Genomic DNA, 14,598 nt, shown 5'->3' on the forward strand with positions numbered 1-14,598 from the left:
TCAGTTATGATGTAGCCAGAGTGGAGTGGGAATAGATGGTTTTCGGATGCTTATGTCAAAGCAGTAGAAAGCATTCAAGATTGAAATAGGGTGAGCAAAGCACCAGAGTCTTCCAATAAAGATACAGGGTGGGACCAACAAATTCAGTAATCCATGGATATTAAAGATCTATAGACAAAAGGAGACTTTTGGCAGATACCAAGGGCTCAAAACAGGAAAAGACCGAAAGGAATATGGAAGAGCAAGGGGAATTTTAGAAAGGAAATTAAGAGAGGAAAAAGGATGCAGGAAAGAGTATTAGAAGGTAAAGTAACAGAAAATCCTAAGTTATTTTACAAGTACATTAAGGATAAAAGTATAGCGAGAGAAACAGAATGATCCATTAAGGAACACAATATTAATTTGTGCATGAAGCCAGAGGATGGAGATAGGGTTCCAAATGAATATTTTGTTTCAGTGTTCACCAGAAAGAGTGACATTTTGGGTACAGAAATCAGGGAGAGGCACTGTGTTATGATATACCAGGCCAAGCAATAATAACAATTAAGTATTTTCAGAAGGCCAGTAGAAAGATTAAAGCCAGAGTACAGGATGTACATATTGTCAAAGGCACCACATAAAAGAAAAGAAAGATGTTCAGTGTGAGGAAAACAGTACTCTAACTTCAGAAACAGAGTGCATTTGTGTATAAGTGTTTGACTAGGAAGAAGCAAGGGAAGCCTATAAAGATGGAGAGAAGTCAGACTTGATCTTGATGAGTCAATCTATACCAAACAAAATATTGGCACCATCAGGTCTGAATAATTTGTGACAGCTAGAATGATGACAGCAGAAGGAGAGGATCAAACCTGTGAGGTGCCAGGTAGATGACAAATGAAGGTTGGAGGCTAATACAATGGGAAGAATGAAAATCAGCAGTTGCAGATAATGGCTGCTAAGCAAAATCTGCAGCTCACAGCTGAAAAAATTCCAAAGGGATGGACAATAAATGTTGGATTACCCAGCAATGTGGAACAGGTTTTTTTAAAATTCACTTATGGGATGTGGGTGTCGCTGGCTGGGCCCAGCATTTATTGCTCGTCCCTAGTTGCCCTTGAGAAGGTGGGGGTGAGCTGCATTCTTGAACTTCTGCAGTCCACCTGCTGTGGGTTGACCCACAATGCCCTTCAGGAGGGAATTCTAGGATTTTGATCCAGAAACAGTGAAGGAATGGAGATATATTTCCAAGTCAGGATGGTGAGTAGCTTAAAGACAAAATTGTAGTTGGTGGTGTTCCCATATCCTTGGTCATTATTCTTGTCCTTGGTCATGGGTTTGGAAGGTGATGTCTAAGAATCTTTGGTGAATTTCTGCAGTGCATCTTGTAGATAGTACACATTGCTGCAACTGAATGTGATGGGGGTAGATGATTATGGATAGTGTCAAATGCCTTGCGTGTTGCTAAAGCTGCACCCATCCAGGCAGGTGGGGAGTGTTCCATCACACTCCTGACTTATGCCTTGTAGAGGGTGGACGGGCTTTGGGGAACCGGGAGGTGAGTTACTCGGCGCAGTATTCCTAGCCTCTGACCTGCTCTTGTAGCCACTGTGTTTATGTGGTGAGTTGAGTTTCTGTTCAATGATAAGCCCCAGGATTGAGAAAATGGGAGATTCAGTGATGATAATACCATTGAATGTCATGGGGTAGTGTTTAGATTGTCATAGCATGGTAATAGTCAGAACCTCGCATTTGTGTGACATGAGTGTTACTTGCCACTTCTCAGCCTAAGTCTAGGTATTGTCCAGATCTTGTTGCATTTGAACATAGACAGCTTCAGTATCTGAGGAGTTGCCATTGGTGCTGAACATTGTGCAATCATTAGCGAACATCCCCACTTTTGACCTTATAATGATGAAGCAGCTGAAGATGATTGGGCGTAGGACACTACCCTAAGGAACTCCTACAGAGATGTCCTGGAGCTTAGATGACTGTCTTCCAATTACGACAACCATCTTTGTATGTGTCAAGTATGACTCCAACCACTGGAGAGTTTGCTCCCTGATACCAATTGATTACAGTTTTGCTAGGGCCCCTTGATGCCACTCTGGACCGAATGCAGCCTTGTTGTGAATGAGGGTAACAGACTTGAACAGATCGAGATAGAGGAAGTTGATGTGCCAGACATTTTGGCAAACATTAAAATTGATACGAGCTGAGGACCAGACCAGATTTATCCGGGAAGCGAGAAAGGAGGTTGCTAAGCTGGTGGTGAAGATCTTTGTTTAAAGGCAGTCAGCATGGCTTTGTGAGGGGCAGGTCGTGCCTCACAAATCTTATTGAGTTCTTTGAGGAGGGGACGAGACAGGTTAACAAAGTTCAGGCAGTGGATGTGGTGTCTATGGACTTCAGCAAGGCATTTCTTAAGGGTCCCCATGGTAAGCTCATTCATGAAGTCAGGACATATGGGATACAGGGAGATTTGGCTATCTGGATTCAGAATTGGTTGGCTGACAAAAGGCAGAGAGTGGTTGTAGATGGAAAGCATTCTGCCTGGAGGTCGGTGGTGAGTGGTGACCCGCAGGGATTTGTTCCTGGGCCTCTGCTCTTTGTAGTTTTTATAAATGACTTGGATGAGGAAGTTGAACATAGAACATAGAACATAGAAGAATACAGCGCAGTACAGGCCCTTTGGCCCTCGATGTTGCGCCGATCCAAGCCCACCTAACCTATACTAACCCACTATCCTCCATATACCTATCCAATGCCCGCTTAAATGCCCATAAAGAGGGAGAGTCCACCACTGCTACTGGCAGGGCATTCCATGAACTTACGACTCGCTGAGTGAAGAACCTACCCCTAACTTCAGTCCTATATCTACCCCCCCTTAATTTAAAGCTATGCCCCCTTGTAATACCCGACTCCATACGCGGGAAAAGGTTCACACTGTCAACCCTATCTAACCCCCTAATCATCTTGTACACCTCAATCAAGTCACCCCTAAACCTTCTTTTCTCTAATGAAAACAGCCCCAAGTGTCTCAATCTTTCCTCATACGATCTTCCTTCCATACCAGGCAACATCCTGGTAAACCTCCTCTGCACCCGTTCCAGTGCCTCCACATCCTTCCTATAGTATGGCGACCAAAACTGCACACAATATTCCAGATGCGGCCGCACCAGAGTCTTATACAACTGCATCATGACCTCAGGACTCCGGAACTCAATTCCTCTACCAATAAAAGCCAGTACGCCATATGCCTTCCTCACTGAGGGGTGGGTTAGAGAATTTGCCGATGACACAAGGGTTGGACGCGCCGTTGATAGTATTGAGGGGTCTTGTAGGCTGCAGTACAATATTGACAGGATGCAGAGCTGGGCTGAGAAATAGCAGATGGATAAGTGCGAAGTTCTGCATTTTGGAAGGAATAACTTGAATGCTGAATATATAATTAAAGACAGGATTCTTGACAGTGTGGAGGAACAGAGGTATTCAAGTACATAGATCCGTTAAAGTTGCCACCCAATTGGATAGGGTTGTTAAGAAACCATATAGTGTTTTAGCTTTCATTAACAGGGGGATCATATTTAAGAGCTGCAAGGTTTTGCTGCAAATCGATAAAACCCTGGTGAGACCACACTTGGAATATTGTGTCCAGTTCTGGTCGCCCTCTTATAGAAAAGATACAGAGGCTTTGGAGAAGGTGCAAAGAAGGTTTACTGAGATGCTGCTGTGACTGGAGGGCCTAACTTATGAAGAGAGGTTGACTAAATTTGGACTTTTCTCTCTGGAGAGAAGGAGCAAGAGAGGTGACCTGATCGAGGTGTACAAGATAATGAGAGGCATAGATAGAGTTGATAGCCTGAGACTTTTCCCCAGGGCAGGATTGACTGCCACAAGGGCTTATAGTTTTAAGGTGTTAGGAGGAAGGTATAGCAGAGACAATAGAAGTAGGTTCTTTACGCAGAGAGCTGTGAACGCACGGAATGTATTGCCAGCGGTGGTGGTGGAAGCAGAGTCATTAAGTAACTTTAAACAACTGGTGGACATGCATATGGATAGCAGTGAATTGAGGGGTGATTACATTAGATTATTTTATTTTAAATTAGGATTAATCCTCGTCACAACATTGTGGGCCAAAGGGCCTGTTCTGTACTGTACTTTTCTATGTTATTTATAGATAGAAACAATTTGCAGAGCTACAGGGAAAAGTAGATTAACTTTAAGTTAAATCAGTAAAGAGAGCCAGTGCAGATGTGATGGTCTGAATGGCCTCTGTCTGTTCCGTAATGAATTTGTGACCTGTAGTCGCAACCTTACTTTGACGGTTTTACCTATGAATCATTCTGTTGAGCCTTTTTACACATGTTATGCACCAGTGAATATTTGTCACTTTATGTTGACTAGATATTGCACTTTTCAGTCAATATTCCAAAAGCCGCAAACCTTTCCACAGAGTTTAACTCCTTTTATGTTTGGACTCGATAGTTTCAATCCATTTGTTCAGACATATCTCTGGAGTGGGTGGGACTTGACCCAGACCTATTGTCTAAGAAGTAGGGACACTACCACAACTGTGAATCTGCACTGCAGCCCCTGCAAGGCCAATGTCTCCTTCCTGAGGTGCTCCCTCAAAACTGAATGCAATCCACCAGCTGGTAAGTTTTAAGCAAATAACACAAATTTCATCCCTTTGTATTGGGTCCCTTTGACATAAAGGCTTCCCTTGCAACTAGAGTAAGACAAAGGGAAACAAATTATATACGACTTAATACACCAGAGATATAATTCAAACTTTATAGTCCAGAGGTGAGAACAATTGAGATAACTCATTAACAGCCTTGAGTGTAATGGGTACGCTTACAACATAAGTTAATACAGTGTGTCTTTCACATCTGCATTCAATACATTTATTAGGGGTTAAGGCCCTGAAGAAGGGCTCATGCCCAAAACATCGATTCTCCTGCTCCTTGGATGCTGCCTGACCTGCTGCACTTTTCCGGCAACACATTTTCACCTCTGATCTCCAGCATCTGCAGTCCTCACTTTCTCCTTAGGGCAGTATAGAAGAGTAACATTGTCAATATATATTTAATAGATATATACAACTTTTAGACAAAGGTTGACCAAAAAAGATGTTATTTATAGTGAATGAACAGTGACTCTCATTTACAAGGAACTAAATAGGTCACCAAGACTTTCACTACACAACATACTAGCTTTGGAGTCTGATGCGTTCTCTCCTGATTAATAAAGGAAAAAGGCTGTATGTAGTTTTCAGCTCAATAATTCGGAGGTCTTCAGAGATTCTATTTAAAACAGAAAGAGCAGCTATTAGACAGTGTATGTCTTTCTCGAGTCAGAGACTCAATACATTCAGTGATATTGCAGCCCCCCCTTCACTGTCCATTTCAATAAGAAATCTTTGAAAAACATTATGTTAATTTTGGCCTTATTAACTCAAATAAATTACAACTTGTTTTAAATTCTTGACAATGATACATTTTGGTCCAAGGTACAAGGAAGAATTCTCCCTCTTCTCTACTGTTCTTCCACTGGGTAATTTACCTCTACCTAAGAGAGGGCAGGTAAAACAACTCTATAGAGGTCATATCCTCTCACAAAGCCCCCTTTATTGACATGTAGATACGTGTATGGAATGAGCTGCCAGAGGATGTGGTGGAGGCTGGTACAATTGCAACATTTAAGAGGCATTTGGATGGGTATATGAATAGGAAGGGTTTGGAGGGATATGGAGGCTGGCAGGTTGGACTAGATTGGGTTGGGATATCTGGTCGGCGTGGACAGTTTGGACCGAAGGGTCTGTTTCCATGCTGTACATCTCTATGACTCCATGTACATAGTACTTGATATACCAGCTTTCTCATGCCAGCTCTCAGTGAACAGAGCCCCTGACATTCCTGTTGACACCTGTCAGCCAGGGTTCCCTGTTTGACCCGAGAATCACAGCCCCAATCAGGGAACACATATTCCAAGAGGTCTACCTAGCTGATTTCAGTAGAATCACTGCAGCAGGGAACCCCTTTTAATATGACAACCCCTTTTAATATGTACTCCCTTAATATTGCATCAAGAACATTGCTGAGTTTGCGTGCTCCAGTCTCTAGAGCAGGAATTGAACCCACAAATCTTCTAGGTATTCATTTCACAATCTGCTTTTTAAGGCAAGTGTGGCCAAGCTCACTTGCAACTATTTGGTTTACATTTGGTTGGGAGAGGCAAGATGGAAATCTTTAATCTGGCCCATCCATCAGGGGACTGATGCAATCTGGTTGGCGAGTCATTTTATATCCTGGTCAATTTCTTTCCACATTTTATTTATCAATTGTAAATTTAGCAGCATTTAAAAATGGTACAGAACATCTAACTGCTTCCACTTGCCTTGAAGAAAGATTAAAATGACCCCCCCTTTAATCTAGAAACAGCAACGGAACAGATGACAGACTGAGTAATCAACAAATACTTTGTTAAATAAAGGGAAAGAAAAGCAAATAATTTTACACTTCAAAAAAAAATTGTCATTCAATTGGCTCTCCAGAGGAGGTGCTTTGATAGATTTAGTTAGCCAAGGCAGGAATAGAAAATGGTGGCATGGTAATGTCACTGGACTGGTAACCTTGATATCTATGTTAATGCTCTGCAGATATGGATTCAAATCCCAACCACAACAGTTGGGGGAAATTTAATTCAATTATCTAAATATTCTGGAATTGGAAACTCATCACAGTAACGGTGACCATGAAATTATCAACTGTCACAAAAGCTTTGTTTCAGTAACACCCTTTAGGGAAGGAAATCTACCATCCTTGCATGGTCCAGGCTACATGTGACTCCTGACTCACAGCAATACAGTTGGCTCTGAAGTGGCCTCCCAAGTCACTCAGCTCAAGGCACCCAGAGAAGGGTGACAATTGTTGGCCTTGCCTGGGATGCTCACGTCCCATGAAATATTAAATGAAAATGTCAAATTGATGGAGTCCTACTCTCTAAAATCAGGTCACTTTTAAGTCTGCCACTGCTCACAATAAATCTCAGGAAAGTAAGGCATTGACTGCAAATGTGTATGGGGATATTAGTAGGAAATATCACAATGATGAAACCTTTAATTTTAATTCTATAATATTTCCCAAACATAGTCCAACCTGAACATTACTCACTGATACAGACCACTTGAGAAAAATGCTTCATCACTTCTCATTTACTTTATAGCAAAATATCTGACAGGAGTAACTACAGTCTATTCCAGAGGAAACTGTACATTGCATTAAGCACCTTCAAGCATGGCATTCAGAGAGAATACATCCAGTAATACATCTACCCTATTGTATCTGTGGTTGTGACTCATATTCCCTTTTAGCATAGCTCTCAGCTCAGAGCATGAGGTTGATGAATTTATCCTTTTATCTACAAAAAGCCTCTCTAAAGTAGCTTTGATAAAATATTGTTATTTCCAGAGCATTGTGAACAGAATTTTATTTCCAGATGCATCATCACACAGATTGCAAACCCATTTCAATGAATGGAACTGTTCTCTTTTTAATTGATTCTCAGGATGTGGGTGTCACTGTCAAGGTCAGCATTTATTTTGAGTCTTTAGATGTCTTTGGAAAATATTAGTGCACCTTCTTCTTGAACCATTATTCCAATACAACTGAGTGGCTTATTAACCACACTAGTATGTTTAAGTCAGACTGGGAATGGATGCTAGATTTCCTTTTTGACAGGGCATTCATGAACAAATGAGTTATTAAGGCAATCTGCCAGATGATAAACCATATCGTACCTGCAGGAAGTTACAGAACAGAAAAAACTCCTTTGCCATACTGTACTGGCCAAACCTGTGAGAAACTGATAGTTTGTTTTAATGCAAATGAATACTCACTAACTACAATTGCACTTACTGAAAATTATCCAGGACTTTCACATGTATCCCGGTGGGAGAATCTATACCTACCGAATCTTGAAGCTGACTCTAAATTGCATCACTGACATAATTTTCAACAGGCGAGGGGTTGTCTAAGATATGATCTGAGTTTGCATCTTCCTGGCTGCTGGAAAATTAGAAAGAGTTGTTCACCATACTTAGAACAATAATTCTTTCTATTACCTGGATTTGTTACCATTAACTCTTGAAAGGCATTGAATCATAACTTAAAAGTAAGTGTTGAATCAATTCAGTTGGAAATCTAGAAGAAAAATATACAAAAATAATTCAATGCTAAGTTCTACTCTATTAAGAAGCCCACTTCTGAAAAGTATTAGCAAGTGCATTGCTTAAACTGGAACAAGCACACTTAAGCTTAGGTTTCATGCACATGGTTTGAGAACAAATTTGGCAGCAGGAGGATTGCTCAGACTTCAGGACTTGAGTGTCCATATTATTCTTCCAAACGTTAGACATGAAGTTTAATGAGATTGTTATAGCTTTTGATTTTGTGGGTGGGTTAGCTTGGTTGGCTGGATAGGTCGTTTGCAATGTAAAATGATTCCAACAGTTTGGGTTTAATTCCCACACCTGCTGAGGTTACTATGAACAATGCTTCTTCTCAAACTCTCTCCTCACCTGAGGCATTGTGACCCTCAGGTTAAACCACCATCAGTTCTCTCTCTAAGGGGAAAGTACACCAATAAGACTATGGTGACTTTACCTTTACTTATATTTTAATCTAAGGTAAAATGAAAGGGGCTTTGGAACTTTTCCTAACCCTGTCCAACAACAAGGTGGGGTGAAATGTCTATTAGAAATTATCGGGAGATGTAAGTTGTTTTATTGGAAAGAAGGTGGGAAACATTCACGCATGAACCAATGGCAGCAACAGTCCTGTTTACATTAATTAGATTTATAATCTCTGAAATCCCTGGAACATGGTCAGATTGTGAAGTTGCAAACACTTATGTTTCAATTTAATTTCATGATAAGCGATTAGGGGTCTCAATGTGGCAAATCAGCAATCACAAGGTCAATGTGATTCACATTATCATGGAGTTGAGCTTTGAGGAAGGGCTCAGTTTCAGAATTATCCCTGAGAAAATCACAATCTCTTCATTAGGATCTGGGGGAGGGAATGAATAAAAATTGATAAAGTCTGTCTGGTTCTCAGTACAGAAACAGAGTGGTGCTCATGCTCAGATTGAAAGGAACAATGTATGAAGGATTTGCAACAAGGATGGAAGATTTGCCTAGCCTATGCCAGATGGAGAACCTCCAGGAAAAGTAATCATAAAAGATAGTTCTTGGGTTAAAAAGGTACCTGGCTGAGAAATAAAAGTAAGCAAAGGAAACAAGCATTTGCAAGCTAAGGATCAATTTCGGTCTGGATCTGGGAAAACTGATTGCCTACTTAAGGGCAGAGTTATGTGTAGTTGTGAAGTGAATTTTTTTTTGTCGTCAGTAAAGGTGAAATTTTCTGTTCTGTAGTTGACAGTATAAGTTTACTACAATAATAGTGTTTAGCTGATAACGCTTTTAGCCTGATTGTTACAGAGAAATATCTTAAAATATGAAAAAGTGTTTATCACCCTTTTTACTATTAACGGAAAGGGTGAATTGTTTTAAGGTTGTTGGTCTCTACAGGGATAGTAATGAATGGTAGTGCCACTGACAAACATGTATGAAACAACTAGGAAGAGCATGTTTTTACTTCCCACCTTTCACAAACTCAAGACCTTCCAAAGGACTTCACAGCCAATTAAGTAGCTTTAAGATGAAGTACTAATATAAGGAAAGATATGTTTATCAATTTCCAATACCACGGACCCACTAGCAGCAGTGAGATAATGAATGCTGGTTGAAGGAGAAATATTGGTCAAGGCACAGAGAAATCCCTCACCATTTTCATATAGGGTCAGTGGATCTTTACATCTATCTGGGGATATTAAATGACAGAACGCCTAACAGTGTAGCATCCCTTCAACACTCCATTGAACCATGTCTTACATGTTGAATTGAATATGAGAGGCTTTGGATAGAGAGACTACATCTGGTTTTGCAAGGCTATGTAATGCAACAACCAAGGACCTGACAAAAGCAGAGATTATGAGTGTTTAAGTTGAGAAATTGAATATATTGTTGGATACACTGTGTACAGGGCAAACACATATTGGGTTAGATCAAGTAACCTGTGTCTTGGTTGTTTCTCAACACAATTTTTATGCCATGCATACTCAGGACAGATTTGCATTGAAAAACATCAGTACCAGTGTAGATCTGGGCTTACGGACTCTTGAGGCACATTCTCGTCATTTTCACTAAGCAAAAGGGGAATATTGTAGAGGAGAAGAATGAGGTATGAGATATTAGACTAGAAAGGATCTAGGTTAGTTACGACCAGGTGTTATCAATTCTAGAAGGAGTGAAAGTAGACAATGCCCTGGGCCAGATGGAATTTATCCGAGGATTCCCTGGGAAGGTAGGGAGGAGATAGCAGAACCTTTGGCTTTTTTATAAATGACTTAGGTGGATGAATTCGTAAATTTGCAGACGACACTAAAGTTGGTGGAGTAGTGGACAGTGTGGAAAAGTGTTACAGGTTGCAGGGGGACTTGGATAAACTGCAGAATTGGGTTGAGAGGTGGCAAATGGAGTTCAATGCAGCTAAATGTGAGGTGATGCACTTTGGGAAGAATAACAGCAAGGCAGAGTACTGGGTCAATGGAAAGATTCTTGGTCGTCTGCATGTGCAGAGGAATCTTGGAGTCCATATACATAGATCCCTAAACGTTACACCCAGGAGGATAGTACTGTTAAGAAGGCATATGGTGTGTTAGGTTTCATTCGTAGAGGGAGTGAATTCCAGAGCTGCAATATCATGCTGCAACTATACAAAATGATGATGCGGCTTCACTTGGAATATTGTGTACAGTTCTGATCCCGATATTTTGGGAAGGATGTGGAAGCATTGGAAAAGATGCAAAGGAGATTTACCAGGATTTTGCCTGGTCTGGAGGGAAGGTCTTATGAGGAAAAGCTGAGCGACTTGAACCTGTTCTAATTGGCAAGAAGAAGGCTAAGAGGGGATTTGATAGAGACATACAAGATGATCAGAGGATTAGATAGGGTAGACAGTGAAAGTCTTTTTCCTAGGATGATTACTTCAGTGTGTACAAGGGGACATCACAACAAATTGAGGGATGATAGATTTAAGAGAGATGTCAGAGGCAGGTTCTTTACGCAGAGAGTGGTAAGGGCGTGGAATGCCCTACCTGCTAATGTAGTCAACTCAACCACATTAGGGAGATTTAAACAATCCTCAGATAAGCACATGGATGATTTTGGGATAGTGTAGGGGACGAGTTGAGAATAGTTCACAGGTTGGCGCAACATCGAGGGCTGAAGGGCCTGTTCTCTGCTGAATTGTTCTGTGTTATGTATTCTATAATCTTGACATTACTCCAAATTTATTTAAAGTACCTTGTCTCGTCATATAGTAAACGTCTGATAAATTCTGTAGCTTGCTCCATCATCATAAGATCCCTCAACATTTTGTGGAAAGTAGCATCCATGTGACGTTTGCTTGCGTTCAGCTCATCCTGGGTTCTGGTTATCAGAAACAAAAGCATCTTCAGTCTAAAATGTTCAGGCCAAGCACATGGTTCAGTTAAAAAATTCAATATGCCTGCTCCCCGACCTCAGCTGTACATTATACATGATAAAACGTCTCCATTAGAATTCTTCCGTTAAGTGTCTGAAACCATGACTAAATTCGGAATGGAAAGGAGATTATGCTTCAGTTATACAGAGCATTGGTAGGATCACATCTAGAGTATTGGGTCCAGTGCTAGTCAGGGTGCTTAAGGATGCTAATGCATTGGAAGCAGCTCAGAAAAGGTTTACTAGACTAAGACCTAGAATGAGTAGGTTGCTTTGGAGGAAAAGTTAAATCGGCTAGATCTGTATCCTCTGGAGAAAGAGTCAGTACTGACTTAGTTGAAACATAAACGATCTTAAGGTGACTTGACCAGTTGAACATTGAAAGGAGTTTCCTCTTGTCAGGTGGAACTGGGAGTAATAGTTTTAAAATAGGGTGTTGCTCAGCTAAGACAGATGAGGGGACATATTTTTCCTCTAAGAAGATTAGGAGTCTTTGGAATTCAATTCCTTAAAGGGCAATGGATGCAGAGTCTTCAAACATTCTGAAGGCAGAGGTAGATCAATGCTTAATTAGCCAGGGGATGAAAGGTTATTGATGATGTGTAGGAATACAGAGTTGAGTTAAAACCAGATCAACCATGATCTTATAAAATGGCAGAGCAGGCTTGAAGAGACTTTCTCAAGTGGCTTACTCTTGATCTTTGTTCAAATGGAACACCCTTTAGATTCAATTAAAATTAAAAATTTGTGGAAATATTCATCAATACAGTTGCCATATCAAAACACTGAGTCATAGAGTCTGACATCACAGACAGAGACCATTCAGCCAACGCTAGACTATCTTTCAAAGGGCTATCTAATTGCCCCACTCTATCTCTATCATCCTGCATCTTTTTTATGCTTTCTTTTTGAAAGTCAGTATGGAATCCTTCATATTCCGTAGCATATGCTGGATCAGGACAATCTGCAGCACATGAGAAACCATATTTTCCAATTACCTTAAACTGGTGCACTTTGGTTATCAAACCTTCCATCAAACGGTTTCTTCACTCTTAAGCTTTTAAAAACCTTCATAATTTTGAACAATTCAACTAACTTGCTCCCTAACATAGTGAGTAAAACACATACAATAAGGAGTTGACCATTCAGCCCTTGAGTCTCCTCCACCATTCAGCAAGGTCATGGCTGATCTGATTGTAACCTCAAGCCCCATATTCCCATTTACAGCTGATAACTTTTCACCTCCTTGCTTAATTAGAATCTATCCACCTCAGTCTGACAAATCTGCTAGGACTTTGAATTTAAAACAGTATCCCCTAGTTCTTGATTCTTGCATGAAAGGAAATGTCCTCTCCACATTCACCCTGTCAAGACCCTCAGGATTTTATGTTTCAATCAATTCAACTCATGCTCTCAAAGTCTAACAGATTCAAGTCTAGAATATGCAACTTTTCCTTGTAAGATAAACCACTCATTACATATTATTACTTATTAGTCTGGTAAACCTTCTCTGAACTGCTTCCAATGAATTTACATGATGCCTTATATAAAGTGATCAATACTATGCACTTTTCTATTCCCCTCACAGTAAAGAATAACATTGCTAGCTTTCCTATTCACTTACTGTAGCTATCTGTATACCAGTATTTGTGTGATTCATGTACTAAGACACCTCCATGGTAGAAAACTGTAATGTTTCACCATTGAGAGAATATGTTGCTTTTTTATTCTTCCTGCTGAATTGGATAATTTCACATTTCCCACATTATATTCATCTGCCACATCTTTGTAGACTCACAACCTTTTTTTTTGCAGCTGCTTTATGTCCTCTTCACAACTTACTTTCCAAGTTATCTTTGTACCAACATCAGATTTGTTAATCATAACTTACATTCCTTCATCCAAGTTATTTGCATAATTTGTAAGTATTTGAGGTTCCATCAATTCCTATGGCCTTCCGCTTATTTCATCTTACCAACCTGAAAAGACCCATTTATGTCCACTCTCCATTTCCTGTTAAACAGCCAATCTTTTCTTTCTCCAGTGTGTGCATGCTCAATCCCCACCACACCATCAGTTGGGTTTATATTTGTTTTTATGACCACTGACAATTTATTGTCAATTGCAGCCAAAACATTTCTCCTCTCCCTATAATGGAAAAGGGCATTTTTCTATTTGGTGTAACAATGTCCAGTTTCTAGTGTCACTTGTAAAAATGTTATCAATTGTATGTGAACGTTACTGAGGAGTAGTTCGCTCATCACTTTAAACTATCTTATTATTTAACAGATTTAGAAAGGCGATGCATTCCCCAACTCATTGCTCTAGTGTTGATTGAGGGGGGATTGATTGACGTTGATGCTCTTGTTTATACATTTCATGATTGTAAAGTTCAATCACATTCAGATGCAGTTTGAAGTCCCAAAATCTTCCATGTTCTCCAATGCTGAGCCCCTGCCCACACCCAGTGTGTCCCTGCCATGCAACTCCCCACTGCCCCCAAGCATCCATGTATCTTTTCCCCATCAGTGATTCCAGATGTTTTCTAGCAGCTATTTCACCAACCAGTTTGCTGTAGTCATTGGTGAAAATTGCGTCTGAATGTCGTTTTGCTCTGGAGGAATGGAAAGAACCACACAGACAGTTTTGATATAGGGGACTTTTGAGAGATTTATGAAAATAAATGATTAATTACAAAACTATTGGACAATTTGTGCAGAACTGTTGGATCAGTCTCTGAAAGGAAGGGTTCTCTGGACTTTGCCCCCCAACATCAACTACTCTTCCCTTGCAATTGTTTCTTATTGACATTTATAAACCATTCAAACACACACCAGCACTTGCCGAAACAGTATGGCTACTGAGAAGTCATGTGCTCAACAGTAATGGGAGTAAGAGATTGCCTTAGGCATAAAGGTTGGGCCTGTACTCTGGATGTCAGCAGAAAGGGAGGCAATCTTCTTGGAAGAGATTCTGAGGCGCTTCTTGGGAGAGGAAAGAATCGAACAGTG

At 40.5% G+C, this 14,598-nt stretch overlaps 1 protein-coding gene and 1 long non-coding RNA gene across 3 annotated transcripts in view; one reads left to right on the plus strand and one right to left on the minus strand.

The window, feature by feature from the left end:
* The window catches only part of LOC148148904 (uncharacterized), a 41,053-nt gene that overhangs the window by 18,522 nt on the left and 7,933 nt on the right, over positions 1–14,598 (plus strand). The gene's annotated exons all lie outside the window — the stretch shown is intronic.
* LOC148148905 (uncharacterized) overlaps positions 3,094–14,598 on the minus strand; it is a 52,129-nt gene continuing 40,624 nt past the window's right edge. For both annotated transcript variants that reach the window (XM_087991096.1, XM_087991097.1), the window contains 2 exons: positions 11,408–11,533; positions 3,094–5,285 (listed from right to left, as the gene is read on the minus strand). In XM_087991096.1, the coding sequence (XP_087847222.1) occupies positions 5,192–5,285; positions 11,408–11,533 (220 nt within the window). In that variant the 3' untranslated portion in view covers positions 3,094–5,191. The remainder of the gene's footprint in view (positions 5,286–11,407; positions 11,534–14,598) is intronic.

The sequence above is a fragment of the Chiloscyllium plagiosum genome, unplaced genomic scaffold (genome assembly GCF_037043375.1).
Source record: "Chiloscyllium plagiosum isolate Xiang-an unplaced genomic scaffold, Cpla_swu_hap1 HiC_scaffold_10, whole genome shotgun sequence".
NCBI classification, from domain to species: Eukaryota; Metazoa; Chordata; class Chondrichthyes; order Orectolobiformes; family Hemiscylliidae; genus Chiloscyllium; species Chiloscyllium plagiosum.